This window comes from Zootoca vivipara, chromosome 10 (genome assembly GCF_963506605.1).
Source record: "Zootoca vivipara chromosome 10, rZooViv1.1, whole genome shotgun sequence".
Taxonomy (NCBI): Eukaryota; Metazoa; Chordata; class Lepidosauria; order Squamata; family Lacertidae; genus Zootoca; species Zootoca vivipara.
Window position 1 is genome coordinate 34971198 of NC_083285.1, and position 20642 is coordinate 34991839.

Consider the following 20642-nt stretch of genomic DNA (forward strand, 5'->3'; position numbering starts at 1 on the left):
GTAATTCAGATGATACCCAAAACTCGCACTCATTTTTTTTCTTTTTTTGCTGAGGTTTAATATAACAAAACAAGAAGAACTATTGCAAAATGACAAAATATCAAACCATACAGAGGATTAACCATTTTTTTGAGCATATAGAGCTCACAATATTTTAAGACAAAATTTAAACTAGAGGAACTCGTCTGATTTTTATGACATTGTCATAACAAAATTGGCAGAGTTGGGACAGATTTATAAGAAAACAAACAAGCAAAATAAACATTAAGAAGGATAAAGACAAAAGGAGAAGAATTAGACCATCCAACCATTCTTGCCACATCTGACAACAAATCATCTCTATTTGTATCTGAACTGAATAAAACCCCACCAAATTGCAGCAAAATCTTGTGGCTGTGCTTTTACCTTGTAATAAACATAAATTACAAATATTATTTTTTCCAGAAATAGCTATTGACCAGACAGAGAAATTACAAACAGTTTAGATGGTTTTTTTTAAAAAAAAAAATCAAGTACTTATATATAACAAATAATAGATGAGACTGATTGATAGACGAACAGTCAACAATAAACAGTATAGTAAGCCCTCAATTTATGTGGGGGTTATGTTCCAGAGATCATGCCTAAAACTAATCAAAACACAACTGGGTGCAAGGGCAGGTGGGACTGCAAAACTCTTTCCCCCCTGGATGCCAACCCCACGTTCTGCCTCCTATTTATCCTGAATGCACACAAGTTAAATGTGCTCAAGCTGCAGGCTTATTGTACATGAAAGCAATGTTGGCCAAGAGGTGAACCTGCTGAGGAAAAGCATTCTATATTCAGGGCACCACAACTGTAAAAGCTCTCTCTGCAAGACAATCTTATGTGTAATCCAAATTTGGTATAACAGACCACAGTATGAATAATGCAGGCAAACCTCCATGCCAGAAGGAAGGGTCTATGAGACTATGTGCTGACCTGCAGCCAAATTCATCTTGGATTCTTTGGTTGCACCAACTTTACCATAGGTCAGATTAGGTGACCTTGCAGCTGCTGGAGAACTCAAGGAAATACTTCTCCCGCTGGCTCTCTGAGAAGGAACATAAGAAGCATTCTCAGCATTCTTGCTTTGATCATTTTGTTGGCAATACCCTTTACCTTTAGGGTTTGAAGTATGCATTGCTGCAAGAAATAATACGATAATCAATATTTTCCCCCAGACTTGTAAGAAGCTACTGAGTGCTGCTCAACATATGGGGCAATGGATGGGGACATGCAATACAAATACTGAGCTCGCCCCTTTTAATAGATTGCCTCTGATGTTGAACTAGGACCAAATGAGTCAATTCCCCGTGTGACTTTTTCAACCTACTAAAAACGGTTTCTCGAAATACCTTTTGCTGTCAACGGGAGATGAAGGTTTTTGGGTTCCTCGGAAATCCATTTCTTTTTCTTCACTCCTTTAAAATGATGCTTCTTTATGCTTTCAGAGTGACTTGTAGCTAAAGAGAAGAAGAAGAACAGGATTTTGCCTCTCAGGTCTAGGGCACTGAGAAAGGAGGCGGATTCCCAAGGAGCTTTCATGTGAGGATCCAGTAAAGGGGGGGGCATGGAAAAGGCCACCCTTGCTGTATTCATGACTTGGCATGTGATCCAAGAATGACCTGCAGATAGCCTTGCATGCATAAGTATGGTTTCAACAATCCTCCCATTCTCCTCCCATTTTTTGTGCAGTATCTTTTTTTAAAAAAATTTTTAAATTCTTTATTCAGAAAATTTTAAAAATACAATAAAAGGTCAAAGAAAATATATAAAAAGAGAACGCATTCATACATAAACACAAAAATTCATATACTCAGAAAAAAAGGAAAAATAAAAGAGAGGGAAAAAGAAAAAAAGAAAAGAAAAAATTACTTCCTATTATTTACAACACGCTTCCCTATGTGAAGTCTTTCCCCCTTGCTGTTTCTCCTACTTTACCCAAATATAAATCTTACCATTATTAAATGTATAATACCAATTTCTCCTCTTATAGCTATTATTCTGAAGGGACCCAGGTGGCGCTGTGGGTTAAACCACTGAGCCTAGGGCTTGCTGATCAGAAGGTCGGCGGTTCGAATCCCTGTGACGGGGTGAGCTCCCGTTGCTTGGTCCCAGCTCCTGCCAACCTAGCAGTTCGAAAGCATGTCAAAATGCAAGTAGATAAATAGGAACTGCTACAGCGAGAAGGTAAATGGCGTTTCCATGTGCTGCTCTGGTTCGCCAGAAGCGGCTTTGTCATGCTGGCCACATGACCTGGAAGCTATACGCCGGCTCCCTCGGCCACTAATGCGAGATGAGCGCGCAACCCCAGAGTCGGTCCCGACTGGACCTAATGGTCAGGGGTCTCTTTACCTTTACCTAGCTATTATTCTAAGCACATCACTAAATTACTAGATTTTCTTTCTCCAAATAATCTTGCACATATTTCCATTCATCCATAATTTTTTGCCTGGGTACATTTATTATTATAGCCATTAGTTTCGCCATCTTCAAATATTCTATTAATCTTTCCTGCTACTCTTGAACCGTTGGTAACGAATCTCCTTTCCATTTCGTTGCAATTTGGATCCTGGCTGCTGCACATGCATATAATAAAATATTCACTCTGTTTTTTGGTATATTTGGGGGGATTAGACTCAACAAAAATATTTCAGGGCTTTTTTCAAATGTACATTTCAACATTTTTTTTCATTTCATCATATATTTTGTTCCAGAAATCAGCTACCTTTGGGCATGTCCATCAGCAATGGTAAAAGCTTCCAATTTTCTTTTGGCATTTCCAGCATTTTCCTTCACCTAATTTATAAAATTTTGCTATTTTTTCCGGTGTTACATACCATCTGTGGAACATTTTTAGTATGTTTTCTCTTATTGTCATACAAGCTGTAAAATTCGAATCCACTTTCCACAATTTCTCCCATTGGTTTATTGAGATCGTGTTCCCAATATCTGTGGCCCATTTTATCATGACATTTTTAGTTAATTCGTCTTTTCATTCCAGCTCTAATAAGAATTTATACATCTTCCCCAATGGTTTTTTAAAATCATTTTCTATTATCAATTCTTGTAATTTAGACTCCTTTGCTGGGAAGCCAATCTCTTAATGTATTTTAAAAATGCTTTGGATCTGCCCATAATGTAGCCAGCTTAAACAATACCCTTTGAGGACACTGAGGTCCAGCACCGAGGGCCTTCTGGCGGTCCCCTCGTTGCGAGAAGCCAAGTTGCAGGGAACTAGGCAGAGGGCCTTCTCGGTGGTGGCACCTGCCCTGTGGAACGCCCTCCCAACAGATGTCAAAGAGGAAAACAACTACCAGACTTTTAGAAGACATCTGAAGGCAGCCCTGTTCAGGGAGGCTTTTAATGTTTAATAGATTATTGTGTTTTATTTTTCTGTTGGAAGCCGCCCAGAGTGGCTGGGGAAACCCAGCCAGATGGGCGGGGTATAAATAATAAATTATTATTATGATTATTATTTGATCTCCTCATATGATTTTAGAATCCATTGGTCATTTTCTCTTATTAACAGCTCCCGGTAGGTTGGCCATTTCCCTATCTTTGTACAATCCCCCACTGCCATCATCTCCACCGGGGATGCCCACCAAGCGCTTTGAGGTTCCACCCACCCCTTAAATTCATTCCAGATTTGATACAATGATTTTTTAATTACGTGATCTGAAAACTCTTTTTGATTCCCTTTCTTTTCCAATAAAAGGTAGGCATGCCACCCTTTGATGTTTCTGAATCCCTCTATCTCCAGGAGTTCCTGATTTTCTAAAGTAAGCCAGTCTTTAATCCAGCATAAACTGGCCTTTTTGTGCAGTATCATCAACATCATCATATTCAATTTGTATACCGTCTTCAGGGCCGTCTTAAGCGCCCCTGGCGCCATGGAGCGACGGATCCCTCCGGCGCCCCCCCCCCGCCGCCCCGTTTCCCAGCGCGGTGGGTGGGCGGGCGCAGCGCGGCTGCCACAGGCGCAGCTGTGCGTCGAACCGGCGGACCGGCCGGCCAGCGGGCGGGCGCAGCTCGCGGCGCCCTCCTGGCGGGCCGGCGCCGTGGTGCCCTGCGCCATCGGCGGTCTACCTAGAGCCGGCCCTGACCGTCTTTCTATCTTACAATACTCAAGGCAGTTTACAAGCTGAAGAAACAAAAAAAAAATGTACATCTTATAACAATCTAATGCAAGACAAAAATGTGATGGTAAAACCTAACTTTAAAATAAGCAACCTACATCAAAGAAGTAACATTCAACAATCATTAGAATAGTGTAGTATAAAAGAGTAATATCAGCATATAAAAGTTAAACAGAAATCCACCCTTAACAGTTACAATAAATAATTTCTAAACTATAATCAATAAAACAATGGCAAGCCAAAGTACATAAAATAATACAATAGAAATTGAGAAGCAGAGACTACAAGTTGGAGCAAAGTAGGTGGAAGGAGGCCTTGCCTGATGGAGTCTCTCCCCTCACCGTCTATAAATTATAGAGTATGTAGCAAACCTAACACCTGAGCTGTTCCCCCATTTACCTGCTATTCAATCTATGTAAACCAGTGCACAGATGCAACAAAATATAGATTTTCCCCGCCACCGTCCCAGTGCATTATTACGGGATGCAGCTCGACTGAAGCAGCTGAAAGGAGCTGACCACCCCTACAGAGAGGGGACACAAAGAATAATTGCATGTATTAAAATGAGGCGGTTGGCATTTTATGCAACTAGATGCCTGTTGGGGAGATCAATAATGGATCGTTGATGGTGCTCTTTCAATGGCAGCCAGGGGCATCAGAGGTGGGCAGCCCAGGGTATCTGTTGAAGCTCCTGCCCTACCAGGTAATGCAGGCATCCCCAAACTTCGGCCCTCCAGATGTTTTGGACTACAATTCCCATCTGCCCCGATCACTTGTCCTGTTTAGCTAGGGATCGTGGGAGTTGCAGGCCATAACATCTGGAGGGCTGCAGTTTGGGGATGCCTGAGGTAATGCATCACTGGTGCCCTGATTCTGCTGCTGCAACCATTTGGTATTGTTGCCTGTTTTTAACTGTTGCATCCAAGTGAGTGAGAAGTGACTGGCATACCGTAATAAGGAGGGACGGCAGTCTCTGCTTACCTAGTGCGCACACACACAGACACACACACACAGCATTGGTGAACATTGGGCAGGGAGGGACAGGGCAAGGGAATGGGGGACTGTTCAATAAAGGGGATCCCCCTGATCTTGCCTGGCCACCTCCCTCTCCCCCATAAAAGAACCCCCCCCCCCGAGCTTCCCCCATCTCCAGAATGTCTGAATTTGAGGGAGTAATCATGCTGTCAAACAAGGCTATATCCAGGTTAACACAGAAGCATCTTTGGTGGCTGTGATAATTGGTGTTATGTGAAAAGTCCAGCTGATTATTTCACACATTTAAATGTGTCATGAAACTGAGCCTGCTATCTAATACTTCTCAGCACGGTCCCCCTTTAGACTCTTGGGAAGTTGCAATGGTTCACTGCATCATAGGACAGTAGAAATGATCACAGTAATTAATTGGATGATCCTGCCAAAGCTAAACTCCGTAACAAGCTTGTGTTGGCACCAAAGAGAATAGACAGAATGAGCTGTAGCAGGGGGTGGGGTGGGGAATGAAGCAAGTGTTAACTCTGATAAGAAAATGAAATTAACCACCAGTACAGTTGAATTCCCTGGCACAAATTATAGAAAAATCACACAGGCAGCTTGTGCAGATGCATTTTCAAACTGCAGAAAGGAAGAAACATATATCTTCATAATTCCCCCCCCCTTCCCCCAAAAGACGAGACATGAGCTCTGAATACCTTTAATGTTCGAACACTTCAGCATGGCAAATTCTTTTTCTCCACTGAATGCTTTGCTTTGTATCCCTGCAACAAATATATTTCTTTGTGGCAAATAGCAATCACCTCCTACAAAGAGAGACAAACATAAATAAATCACAGAACTTGTATTTGTATTTTAGTTTCCATTGTCATTTGATAGTCATGTAAATCATAAGAATTTAAAAATAGTCAATGTACATTTGAAGTAATTACCTCCATTTTCAAAGGCACTAAGATCAGATCGAGAGCTACAATCTAATGATGCCGTTATCTCCGTTTGCCTTTCTGCAATATTAAACTTTGATGAAACTGCAACGCCATCACCTAAAAGGGCAAGAGACAGAATAATTGAATTTACTAAACTTATTTTAATAGTGGGAAATGTCCATGGCATAGGTATTACCATAGCATTAGTCAAACTGCTATTCTATTAACTTCAGCTTTCCCATCTGCAAAATGGGAATCATAATATTATAAGAATCTAATAAGAATATTATAAGGATTGCTGAGATGACATCTGTAAAGTGTTTTGAGCACTTGGAAGATAAATAATGCTAATAAATAAGACACCAAAGTTATCATCCTGCACATATTTTTCTCTAAAAATACCTAGACTCCATTTAGATGCTGGGCTAGCATGGAAATTGTCAGGGGGTTGTTGCGGCTACTCTAGAGTAACGACGCTCCGCATGCTTGTCTTTCAGCACTTTTTATTTAGTGCATGCTATTTACAGTGAGCTGGGTATGTACAACATGTGTGCTCAGTCCGACGCAGAATCCAGCACTGGACCGCCCCTGGACATCCTCCAGCATAAGAGCCTCGGGACAGCAAATCTCTTTCCCCTCCTTTTCCTGCGTAATTCCGGAACCGGAGGGGGGAAAGGGTCTGCGCTCCATGTTTTCCTTCTCCCCCCTTTCCCCCCCTCTCTTCCTCCCTCCTGTGTCGTAGGGGCTCTCCCATGCTGCCAGAGCCCTGTCCCTCTCTCTCCACTTCCTGACTGGACTCCAGCTGCTCGGGGAGGAGCTGCTTCTAATGAGGGGAAGAGGGTCCCTATACTCTCTTCCCCTTACATAAATAAAATAAAATAGCTTGCTAATATGCCTGTAAAGATCTTCTAGTATATGGGTTGGTGGAAGATGAGCAGGGCAATCCATCTCACCTTCTAGCAACCCATTCAATCGCCTACATGGAATTCCTAGTCAACTATGGTGCCAAGGTGTTCCAATTCAACTTTTCTGAGTATGTGTGTGTCAAATGACCATTTCTCCTTTTCTGCAGATTCATCCCTTCTCTTCTCCTCTTCCTTAGAATCACATCTGTGGACATGTTTAGAGACATACATGGTAACAAATCTCTCTCTCTTCCAGTTCCTTAGAAGCCAAAGTTTACTGTGCCACCATACTTAGATCTCTCCTTCTTGGTCTCCCAGCCATCCCTGTCTGAAGTCACTAAATCGCTACAGTAGTACCTCTGGTTACTAACTTAATTCATTCCGGAGGTCCGTCCTTAAAGCTGAAACCGCTCTTATTCCTGAGGCGCGCTTTTGCTAATGGGGTCTCCTGCTGCATACGCGCCTCTGGTACCGATTTCCGCTCGCAACCTGGGGCAAAGTTTGCAACCAGGAGCAGCTACTTCCGGATTAGCGGAGCTCGTAACCTGAAGCGTTCATAACCAGAAGCGTTCGTAACCAGAGGTACCACTATATTTTGTTATTCCCCAAGTAGTCTGCAGATGTGTTTAGAGAGATCTATCCCAAGCAAATGTGGCAACAGGTGATGCACAGCAGTTGACAGAAAAACACGTTTTAACAAATCAAAACAGATTATTCCTCAAGTAGCTTTTTTGAGAGGGTCACTGTTAAACACTCCTTCAAAGAAAGAATAGTGGCTGAAGCAGGCTTTTTGGTTTACAGTTATTAAAGGCTTGTTCAAAATATAAAGTCACAGTGTGGTGCCTCTTTACATTCAGTGAGGTCTACTCTGAAGTCAACATACTGATGAATCAGCAAAATAAATCAGTGAAACTAAATTGAGCCTTCCACTAAATATGTTCTCCCTAAATTGACTGGGCCAATTTAATTATTTCTTCTTTTTTGTCCAAATCACTGTTTCTCATCAGCACTTCCTAAATATTATTATTCCCGAGTTCTCTTATTTTAAACATGGATTATGTGAGATATTACAGGTTCTTTTTTCCTGACTGCTCCTTTAAAAAACCTACTGGGGAAAACCCTGGGGTCACTAATGGCAGAAAAAAATTGCCCATTTACAGTGAGCAATGACTTCCATCTCTAATAAAAAGAAATCATATAAAAATATACATTTTTCTCACTTTGTTAATTTCCTTTACATGACCAGTATTGTTTGTTTTTATTTATTTTGTTGAAAACATTCCAGGGTGGTTTACAACTCAATAAAAAACAGTTGATTAAATTTGAATAAGTACAGTGAAAAATAGTAACAACGAAAGTAGATGGACAGCTCTTGGGGGCATTTGTATCAATGTTCAGAGTTTGCTTGCTTGCTTTACTTAATTCAGTTGATTTTGAAATTATAGTAGCAGATTCTGATAGTTTACCCTCACATTAATCAAACAGCTTCAAATATTTAAGACAATATCAATGAGCCACTTATATTAGCGTCTTGCTTTTAAAATAACAAGACTTCAGCACATATATCACCACAACTCCTGGACCTGAAAACTCAGGACACATAGAACCTCTGCCTTATCTGGATTCAACTCAGTTTACTGGCTCACTTCCAGCTGGCTCCAAGCACCAGTTCAGCACCTGAATTGCCTCTTGATGGTATAGAGTGAAAAAGCTGGGTGCCATCCACAGGACTTCTCGGGGCACACACCACTTCCTACAGTCCTCCTTTGGGAGAACTGTCTATTTATTCCTACTGTCTGCTTCCTGCTACTAAACCAATTTCTGATCCACAAGAGGACCTCTCCTCTTATTCCATGACTGCCAAGCTTCCTCAGGAGGCTTTGATGAGGTACCTTATCAAAACCTTTTGAAAGTCCAAATCAAAACCTTTTGAAAGTCAACCAGATCACCACTAGCTACTGGTATATGTTTGTTGACACTCTCAGAGATCTCTAATAAGTTAGTAAGACAGGACTTGCCCTTGCAGAACCCATGCTGGCTCTGCTTCAGCAAGGCTTGTTCTCCTATATGAAAAATAAAATAAAAGTTATATTGCTCAGGTCCTTGCCTTCTTGTAAATCTCTGCCAGTTTCCATGGTTTTCAAGAGCTCGTTCTCCAGCACCAAAGGTATGTTTTTTGTTAAGTGGTTTTCCTGAGAAGTCTGAATTCTGTAGTATTCTCCTGTTTCACCCCAAGGAAGAGAAAATGGGGGGCAATTACCAGAGTGATATCAGCTGAAAAGTGAGATAACAGAATCAGAAATAACATTCTTACCAGATTTATAACACATTTCCTTTATTGCCTTTTCTTCTTCTATGTCTTCTGGTGTCTTAGACAATAAATAAGATGCATCTGTAGGGAACGCATTTCAAAGAGCTTACTAAGCAAAGACCTTGCTAGATATCTTCTAAACTGCAATTGCATTCATAGTACAAATTGCAATATAAATTTTTACTGGTGGGATTCTTCAACTGGGGTGTATTCTGGAGAATTTTTTTTAATATTCTGGATAAAATAATATTATTGCTTAACATTCTATTTTTTATTAATAAAAGTTTGAATCCTCAATTCAGCTGTAATTTATTTTAGGAATAATATTAAACGCAATAGGCCAACTTCTATTATCAAACAGGGTTGGTCATTTATGAAATATATTAACACTTCGGGTAGGTAAAGTCTAAAACATTTTTACTTTGTATTTGTTAAAAGATTGAAGTCACATTGCTTGGGATGGGAGCTTTTAAACACTATTACAGTGGTACCTCGGTTTATGAACACAATTGGTTCCGGAAGTCTGTTCATAAACTGAAGCGTCCATAAACTGAAGCGAACTTTCCCATTGAAAGTAATGGAAAGTGGATTAATCTGTTCCAGACAGTCTGCGGAGTACTTAAACTGAAGCGTTCATAAACTGAAGCGAACTTTCCCATTAAAAGTAATGGAAAGTAGATTAATCCGTTCCAGACGGGTCCGCGGAGTACTCAAACTGAAGCGTACTTAACCCGAAGCATGGGTGTAATCGGTTCCGGAAGTCTGTTCATAAACTGAAGCGTTCATAAACTGAAGCGAACTTTCCCATTGAAAGTAATGGAAAGTGAATTAATCCGTTCCAGATGGGTCCACGGCGTTCGTAAACCGAAAATTCGTAAACTGAGGTTCCACTGTACAGTTATCACAAAAACGCTTTTTAAAAACCCCTTTAATATAATGTTATATGAGAACCTATTTTGTAAATTTTTTCTAGGTAGATTCAAATTGCTAGAAACATTGAACAAGCACACAAAAATGTCTGGCAAAGTACGGTATTTACATTTCTCCTCCTGTTCTTCTTCGTCCTCGTCCTCAAGATTGATGGTAATAATCAGTGGAGGATGGATAGGTCTTAATGTGTTTTCTTGACCTTTTGTGGAATCTTGATTTTGGGCAGGAGGTAAAATCCCTTCCTGAACTTCCCTTTGCAATGTAGAATCTATAGGAAGGAACCTAAATTTCAGTATAAAACTTTGAGTAAAACTTTGAAGTCCTCATCATACTTAACTCACTCATAAAAGCCAAGGCAGTGGTTGGGTTTTGTTCTTAGACACATATGGAGCAGATACATATTACAACTTGGGCCATCAACTAACTAACTAACTAAATCACAGTTGATCAATTGTATGAATCCCACACAGAGCATTGCTTCATATGCCCACCATTCTGTTCTGTAGAGTTCACTCCTATGCAAGTGTGCAGAGGATTGCAGCCTATTAACTGATTAAGGTTGCAACCCTATGCACACTTACTTGGAAACAAGCTCCATCAAATTCAGTTGGGCTCCCTACTTCTGATTAGATATTTATTTATTTATTTCGATTTCAAGACCACCCTTCATCATTCATGATCCCAGAGCATAAGACCCCAGTACAATCAAAACACCAGTGAAAGCATATATCACAACTGAAACCTTAAATACAAATATGCAACCTTTGCAACACAGCAGGCACAAAACCATAATCTCACAGCTGGCCATATCAACTTACCTCTGTTGACATGAGGTGGGCCTGGGCTTAAGAGTGTGCCTTCAAATGAATACAACAATGGCGCCACCACACTCATGTTAATCATTTCCTTTGCTACGGCAGAGTTTCCGAAACTTGGGTCTCCAGATGTTTTTTTTGGAGTACAGTTCCCATCATCCCTGACCACTGGTCCTGATAGCTAGGGACGGTGGGAGTCGTAGTCCAAAAACAGCTGGAGACCCAAGGTTGGGAAACCCTGGTATAAACAATTCTATGCCCTCTGCCATAATTATAGCTTGGGGAAGGGGCTTTTATTCCACCCGTTTCCTCTCCAATCAGAGTTAGTTCAGAGGAAATATATTTCTTCTGAGCAGGAAATGCATGTGGAATCCATCAAGAGTGGAATGGAAATGCCCATGTATTTTGCAAGAAAGATACATGACAGAATTCAATCTGTGGATCTTTCCCTGTCATGTCCAAGCTGATTCTCCCCACCCCACCCCTGCTCATTATAATACAATGTTTGACACATGTGTTCCATATACAAAGATATTAAATAGGAACCATATTCTTGTGTTTGAATATAAAATGTAACGTTCATTCTTCGATGGAATATGTACACTTACACTTTAAAACATATCCTATATAATAATGTCCATGTTGTCCCTGCGTCCAGATGTCCCGTGTGTCCCTGGGTCACTGCGCATGTGCCCCAGGGATACAGGGATTGGACAGCAGAGACTGCGCGCGCGCACTCTCCCCCCACTCTGCCTCCTCCAACCGCCGCTCCCGCCGGAGCGGCGGTTGGAGGAGGCGGGGGGGGGAAGAGTGCGCGCGTCCTTCCTGTCGGCGGCTGGGGGAGAGGAAGGAAGGAGGAGAAAGCGCCGCTTTCTCCTCCTCCGTTCCTGTCCCCCTGCCGCCGACAGCAAGGACGGGTCCCAGGGTTCGGAGAAGCGCTGCGCAAGCGCTTCTCCGAACCCTGGGATGTCTGCTTCCTGTCGGCGGCTGCGGGAGAGGAACGGAGAAGGAGAAAGCAGCGCTTTCTCCTCCTCCGTTCCTGTCCCCCTGCCGCCGACAGCAATGACGGGTCCCAGGGTTCGGAGAAGCGCTGCGCAAGCGCTTCTCCGAACCCTGGGATGTCTTCTTCCTGTCGGCGGCTGCGGGAGAGGAACGGAGGAGGAGAAAGCAGCGCTTTCTCCTCCTCCGTTCCTGTCCCCCTGCCGCCGACAGCAAGGACGGGTCCCAGGGTTCGGAGAAGCGCTGCGCAAGCGCTTCTCCGAACCCTGGGATGTCTGCTTCCTGTCGGCGGCTGCGGGAGAGGAACGGAGGAGGAGAAAGCAGCGCTTTCTCCTCCTCCGTTCCTGTCCCCCTGCCGCCGACAGCAAGGACGGGTCCCAGGGTTCGGAGAAGCGCTGCGCAAGCGCTTCTCCGAACCCTGGGATGTCTGCTTCCTGTCGGCGGCTGCGGGAGAGGAACGGAGAAGGAGAAAGCAGCGCTTTCTCCTCCTCCGTTCCTGTCCCCCTGCCGCCGACAGCAAGGACGGGTCCCAGGGTTCGGAGAAGCGCTGCGCAAGCGCTTCTCCGAACCCTGGGATGTCTGCTTCCTGTCGGCGGCTGCGGGAGAGGAACGGAGGAGGAGAAAGCAGCGCTTTCTCCTCCTCCGTTCCTGTCCCCCTGCCGCCGACAGCAAGGACGGGTCCCAGGGTTCGGAGAAGCGCTGCGCAAGCGCTTCTCCGAACCCTGGGATATCTGCTTCCTGTCGGCGGCTGCGGGAAAGGAACGGAGAAGGAAAAAGCAGCGCTTTCTCCTCCTCCGTTCCTGTCCCCCTGCCGCCGACAGCAAGGACAGGTCCCAGGGTTCGGAGAAGCGCTGCGCAAGCGCTTCTCCGAACCCCAGGATTCTAGCGCCCGTTATTGAACGGGCTGAAAACCACTAGTATATATATATAAACAGAAGACCCTGAAGTTATGCAGTATGTTAAATATTGCACTTGAATTCCTCAGTAGCACAGATACAGACCCTGGCAGCACTGCAACTGCCAGCCACCTCTCCCCCTCCTTCCAGGATTATCCATGCTGCTGCTGTAATAGGCTGGCTGGTGGCCACCATGGTTTCTCCCCCTTAATGCAGTATCTGGTTGTCAGGTCCAGCACCTGTATTACTGTGGGGATGGCAAGGCAAGGCAGGGCAGTAAAGACAGAGGAATGGCATTTTTGGGGTGGGGGGGCAACTCAAGTCCATGTTTGGTGGTGGTATTGGTGACATTATGCTGAGGGTCCACTCACCCTGGTGTCTGCCCTGTTCTTATCTATATGGATGGGCCATTAATATGTTGCCCCATTTGTCTTGAATTCTAGACATTCTACATGTCTAGAATTATTATTATTATTATTATTATTATTATTATTATTATTATTTATACCCTGCCCATCTGGCTGGGGTTTCCCCAGCCACTCTGGGCGGCTTCCAACAGAAGTATTAAAATACAATAATCTATTAAACATTAAAAGCTTCCCTAAACAGGGCTGCCTTCAGATGTCTATCATTCAGTGCATCAATGCCACATATTAAGAGGAATCCTGGTAAATCTTAAAGTGCTGAACAGTATTTTAAGAGATGGGAATTTAGGGATCATACATTCCAGAAACATGCTTCTAGTTTCATTAGAAAAGGATGCTAGTCTTACATATGGACTGGTAATTAATAACTATGTATTAGTCTTGACCTCAAAGCATACTTTCTAGTTTCCCAATTCCGCCTTTATTATTATTTATTGAATTTATATACCGCCCTATACCCAGAGGGCTCAGGGCGGTTCACAGAATGAAATCAAAATATAAAACCACAACATACATAATCAAAATAAAAAGAACCCAATAACGCCCCCCGGGGGTGGGGACACTGCAGAGAAGGCCTGTTCTCGTGTTGCCACCCTCTGGACCTCTCGAGGAGGCGGCAAATGAAGAAGGGCCTCAGAAGATGATCTCAGGGACTGGTTAGGTTCATATGGGAAGAGGTGGTCCTTGAGGTATTGCAGTCCTGAACTGTTTAAGGCTTTATAGGTCAAAACTAGCACTTTTAATTGGCCCTGGAGACTAATTGGTAGTCAGTGGAATCTGAACAGGATCGGTGTAATATGCTCAAACCGACTTGCTCCGGTGAGCACCCTGGCAGCTGAATTCTGCACTTTCCAAACCCTCTTCAGAGGTAGCCCTATGTATAACACATTGCAGTAATCTAACCTTGAGGTTACCAGAGCATAGACAACAGTAGTTAGGCTATCCCTGTCCAGATAGGGGGATAGCTGGGCTACCAGCCGAAGCTGATGGAAGGCACTCTGGGCCACTGAGGCCACCTGAACCTTGAGTGAGAGCAAAGGATCCAGGAGTAACCCCAAGCTACACACCTGCTCCTTCAGAGAAGTGTAACCCCATCAAAAGCAGGCAACATCCCACCCATCTGTTCTAGGGAACTACCCACTAACAGTGCCTCCGTCTTATTTGGATTGAGTTTCAGTTTTTTGGCTCTCATCCAGTCCATTACTGAGGCAAGACACTGGTCCAACACTTCCACTGCCATGCCTGCAGATGTAAAGGAGAAGTAGAGTTGTCACCAGCATACTGTTGACAACGTACTTCAAACCTCCGGATAAACACACCCAATGATTTCATGTAGATGTTAAACAATGGGGGGTTAGTATTGAGCCCTGCAGAACCCCACATTGAAGGTTCCACGGGGCTGAAAAACATTCCCCAAGCAACACCCTCTGGGAACGACCATCCAAGTAGGACTGGAACCACGACAAAGTGGTGTCACACATCTCTAGTTCAGACAACTGCTCCAGAAGGATACATGGTCAATGGTATCAATAGCCACTGAGAGTTCGAGAAGAATTAACATGGACATCTTTCCCTTGTCTCTCTCTTGATAGAGGTCATCATATAGGGCCATACTAAGCAGTTTCTGCACCAAAACCGGATTAGTTTTTTCCAAAAGTGCCTGGATCTGGTCTGCCACCACTCTCTCCAGAACCTTGCTCAGGAAAGGGAGATAAGCAACTGGCTGGTAGTTAGGTATTCCAAATCCAGGGAATTTTTTACCACTGCGTTCTTCAAGAATGTTAATCTTGGAAACACTGACCTTATTCTCATCAAATGCCAACAGTGCCCTTCAGCTCTCTATATTGGACAAACAGGCCAAACCCTACGCCAAAGGATAAATGGACATAAATCTGACATCAGGAATCACAAGACAGAGAAACCAGTAGGAGAACACTTCAATCTCCCAGGACATTCTATACAAGACCTCAAAACAGCTGTTTTATTACAGAAAAATTTCAGAAACAGACTGGAAAGAGAAGTTGCTGAATTGCAACTCATTGGCAAGCTTAAAACCATGGAGCCACCTGGAATGAACAGAGACATAGGATTCTTATCTCATTATACATGATCAAGCTTTTCTTAGCACCTCAGCCCTTGTTCCCCCTCCCCGCAAGACCAATTGCAGTCATTAACAGTTGTTAACAGTCATCAACAGGTTTACCACTCCTATCAGCCCATCACCCATTCCCATCACCCCACCCCCACCCTCTGTATATACATAAGGGTCTGGTTACTTCTGTTTCAGTGTATCTGATGAAGTGTGCATGCACACGAAAGCTCATACCAAAATAAAAACTTAGTTGGTCTTTAAGGTGCTACTGAAGGAATTTTTTAATCTTATTCTGATCAGTTAGGCTACAGCCCAGAGTATTTCAGTGTGTAAAAGACAGTGTCCTTCTACAATGGTGTCCTTAATATTTTAAGACTAGACTCTAGAACATATTTCAGTATTCAGAATATGGGAAAAAAACATTTGTACTCACCATTACTAGGTGGCAAAAAAAGTCCATTTATGTTACGAGGTTTCCGGTGATGAAAGACACAACTGATTCTCACACAGCCCAATGGCTGTGTCTCCCAGAAACATGAAATGCTGTTGTATTTTTGCTATGGAAAAAGGGGAAAAAAAGTTGGTTCCATATTTAATGATTGCAAAACAGTAAAGTGGGTCATGGATGGAATGCTGGAATTAATAAAACTAGACAGTGAAGAGCAATGGCTGAGAAATTGCTGCAAAGTCAAAGCAGGCTCTGTCCCTTATATTTTGCAACGGAGACTTGCAGAGACATCAATAAAAGATGTGTGAGAATGTGATCTTATTGAAAATGATTTGGCTCATTTTCCTATGATTTTCCTACCCAATCAGCTATCAAAAGAGAATCAGGCTTCTAGTTCTTTATACATTACACATTTTCTGTTGAATCTAAAGGTACGCTCCCAATCACAGCAGTTGTGTGAGGAAAGTAAAACTGAATCCAAAGTTATTGTACTTGTGTAGAGTATGAGCTCTTGAGCATTTGCATTATAACATAGTATTATCATGAGCTCTTCTACTTTTGCAGAGCACTGCTAGTGGCTTTATCTTGTGAATCAACCTGAGACCTTTTGATGAACGGTGGAATATACACCTAATAAATAAACAATAAAGTGAAATAAATATTTCCCTTCTGCCCATTTTCTTGGGTTCCAGCTCATATGTGGTATCAGAGAGGATGTTCCCGTCCATCTTCCTTTTAATTGACTTGAAGCGCCAAAACATGTTGCCACTAAATTTAAAAAGACTCAAGATTTGACTAAAGGGAGCTCATTTTTCTCCTCTATACTCAACTGCAGTATAAAAACATTCTATTCTCGCAGTGCAAAGAAGAGTGTTATGGGAACATAAAGCTGAAATGAAGTACAGATGAAGGGATCCTTAAAATTCAGTGAATTCGTTAAGCTTTTCAAGTGGGGTAGAAGGTGTGAACCAGTTCTATCTTTAGGTGATAAAATGATGTTTGACTATTTCCAAAGCGGATATCTGGGCGTCACAAGAACACCATGTATCTTAACTGTGAAACTTAAGATGTCACATCTGCAGCAGCAGAGGTGAGAGACAGCCAATAAATGCTTATAATAGATCTCTTCACAAGAGAACACTTCAAAGCACTTGCCATTTCTACCTGTATTTCCATATGTCTAAATTTGCAAAGTTGATGGGAACATCTCCCCTCTCTCCATAATGAGCACACGGTGTCACTGCCAATGGCTTTTTCACAGTGACGGAATCGGCACTTTGATCCCTGAATAGAGGAGAGAGAGAGAGGTTGGAAAATTCGGCCAGGCAGCATTTCTTTAAGTGTTCTTTAGGCTGCCCTTCAGTTACCAAAAACACTAGCGTGGATCACAAACAAACAATTAAAAATACAATAAAATCCTAGTCAGGGAACAGCAGAAACGGCAGAAAGGCAGCAGCGCAATAAAAACCAAGCTGAACTAATAAAATATCAAATAAGATTGGATTATATCAGATTATGTGACATGCTAGAAGGCCTGAACAAATGAAAAGCACTTTTTGCCTCACTAGAGATACATCAGATGTGGTGTCAAGCAAGCCTCCCTTGGGAGGCCACTGCACAAACAAGGCCACTGTGTGTGTGAAGGAGATAATGATACAGACCACCAGAAAGGTCCAGTTCCACCCCTGCCTTAGGACAATGAATACAGATCAACAGTTTGAACCTAGACATTATGCACAGACAGTATGGGCCGGAAACCAATATGGAAGCACATACAACATATTGAAGGAGCTTTGTAGGTGTAGTATATCAAAATGACCATGGCGGTGAAGCACATTGCTATTTGAAAACTGGTGAGGTGTAGGGACTGTCTGTAACTGAAGGAATTTCTCACTAGTGTTTGCAAGTGATGTGGAAGTAGAAAGATGGGAGCCTGAAAGGATTATTAGCTAAAAATTGTTTTGTTTTGAGGGACAATGATGGTCCAACTTGGGAAGATGTATATCTATATATACTTAGTCACACAACTCATTCATTGCTAATGGGAAAAGATCTTTATAACCGATAAACAGCTAACTACACATAGCCTTGTATGTTCTGGATTTTTTTTGTTAATCTATTGTTATCTCCTACTGGGGAAGCCTTGTGATCCACCACTGTTTTAAGCCATATTTGTAATGGAAGAAAAGTCATTAGGGAGAGGCTGCAGGCCCTCTTCTAAATGGGATGCCCATTTGAACTTGGGGAAGGTGAACACTACTGCTGAATGGGGAGAGCAGAGGAGCAGCAAAAAGTAGTTTGCACTTTCCATAATTATTGTGGGTTTCAATGAAAAAGACAAATGAACATTCCTTCCGCTGAGGACAAGGGGAGAGAAAGAGCAAAAGTAATCTGCAGTTTTTTAAATGGTAGAAACACAAAGAGGTAGATCAACCAAGACCTGAGAATTTCAAGGTGGAATTAAACAAAATGAAGTATTTGTGCTCTCTAGGGCCTCTTTTGCCCATAGTGGGAATGCATGTTTACTTTTGCTATGCAATCATCATCACCATCATACTATTACAAAGACAACTGAAGTCTCCAGTGTTCTTTCTTATTGAAAGGGAACGAGACTCCAGTTTTCTACTGGAGGTACCTGGGAATGGAGCTTACTTCCACACACAAACACACAGAATTGCTCTCTGAACCCTTCAGCACCATCCCTGAAACATCTCACTGCTTGGAAAAGTGGAGGGCACATAACAACACAATAGATGCAAGCTATTATAAATTGTGCAGTATTTACCTTTATACAGGTTGAATGAAAATAGAAATAGCAGTCATCCCCAACTTCTGCCATTGCCACCTCTTGTGCTTCTACTCCACTGCCTTTAGAAAGGTCTCAATGCAAATGTAAGAACTATCAACGTGTAAGGAAAGAACATTCCCTTTTGTTCTGAATACAGCTGTATTCGGGATCTAAGTTCTATTTCCTCTTAAAGGGAGACCTCCAGTTGATAGTTTTATTCAAAGGGTTACTTATACTAATTGTAAAACGGACGGTACCTTCTCCAGGTTTGTTGAAGTGCTCACAGATTGAGAGTGGTTGCTAGACAGTGCGCAAATTCAAACTTCCAGAATTTCTCTCATTGTTACCTTGGTTCTTATGACATCATCACAAAGGCCACCATACGACCCCTCAAACTGGGAGTGCTCGCTTATTTTCATCGCCCCTGTGTTTAAAAGAGGAAGGAAACAGTGATTTTTGTGTAGCCTTTTCATCTCGTCGTACCTTACCAAGTCAGTAGAATTCAATTAAGAGAAGAACATCTGTAACTTATATAATTAAGAGAAGAAGCACAAGGATGGGAGTGAAAGCAAGTGAGGGCATCGGCTCCTGCCCTCTTCAATAATTGCCTGCCTGCCAAAGCCTTGGTTTTTAAAGATATTTTGATCATTGATTGCTGCTGACTGGCATATCTACCCTACAAACTGAAGTTACCTGGGAGTGATTCTGTACATTTCTGGAGGGAGGGATTCCTGTTTTGTCTCCTTTAAATTATCTTCTCCAGTCCCACAGAGTTCCGTTTGTCATTAAATGATAAAATTATTGGAATTATTGGAAGATTTGGAGTTCAGTGTCATTAATATTGCATAATAATATTCCTCAAATATTAGTGAAGAAGTGGAATCCCTGAATCATGACACAAAATCAGTAACATGCTGGATGAAGGTCAATAATCTAGGAAAGATATGGATTAAGGTGGTTAGCAGGACTCTGGATTGTGGAAGGAATGAAAGAATGAATGAATGAATGGTCTACTCAATATGGATTCTCAGTCTGACCCCTCCTGAAAGAACAAGTTTGCAGGCTATGACTTCTGCATCTGGCCTTATTCATAGACTATCAGGTGGTGGTTGTGATCAGGAGTAACTCCTAGCTTCACCCGGTACACCAGCTGCAATCTCCTTTGATGATGCAGCCTTTGTGAACTATGCTTTGCAATATCTAGATTGGATTAATGTCCTGGAAGGCGTTGCTGACCTTTTCCCACCTGGCCTGGGAGGGCAGTGTATTTTTATTTTTAGATTTTATTATGGTTTTATATGCAAACTGTTCGATTTGGTTGTGCACTTTTTAATTCATTTAGTTATTGTTTATTACTGCTATTATGCTTGTAATTATGCAAATCTTTTCAAGTTGTAAGCTGCCTTGAGCCTGGCTTTATCTATGGAAAGGGTTTTAGTTCAAAAACTTTTTAAGGGAGTTGATTTCAAATTGGAGAATGGTTGTTTTAATCCTTGTAAAAAAATTTGTTGCAATACATTTAGTTATATTTACAATTAATATTTTTGTGATTTTTTTTTAAGATAACCATTGTTGGAGACCAGTGTACATGTTTAATAAACATAGTCTATTTACATTTTATACAGGACTTGTTTTCTGCCTTAAAAACTGAGCTAGTCACACCAAAGAGCACACAATGAGTTTAGAAATAAGTTTTAAATAAGCAGAATATAAGAAGAAACAATGAGAAAAGGTTAATGTAAAAGGCTGGTCCTGAAGTTCTTGCTATTAAAGCTTGGGAAAGCATAAAACAATACCATCTACACAGCTATTCAGACTGCTTATGCAACCTTATAAAGCATGTTTACCCTAGTGGCTCTTGCAGTTCAGTGGCAACTGGTGTTCCTTCTATAAATGAAATTATGAATAAGTCACCTGAATGAAGAAACAAGCTGATTTGGTATTATTTTAAAATATA

The 20642-nt window shown here is 42.1% G+C and overlaps 1 protein-coding gene across 1 annotated transcript; it reads right to left on the reverse strand.

Moving 5' to 3' along the window:
• Nucleotides 1-940: 940 nt before the first annotated feature.
• On the reverse strand, nt 941-18736 carry C10H12orf50 (chromosome 10 C12orf50 homolog). Its single transcript, XM_060279429.1, has 10 exons — nt 18683-18736; nt 17062-17181; nt 15883-16006; nt 10332-10490; nt 9296-9373; nt 9089-9202; nt 6083-6193; nt 5849-5956; nt 1377-1484; nt 941-1164 (listed from the first exon to the last, which is right to left on the reverse strand). The coding sequence occupies exons 1-10, from the start codon at nt 18734-18736 to the stop codon at nt 941-943; spliced, it is 1200 nt and encodes a 399-aa protein (XP_060135412.1).
• Nucleotides 18737-20642: the final 1906 nt, after the last annotated feature.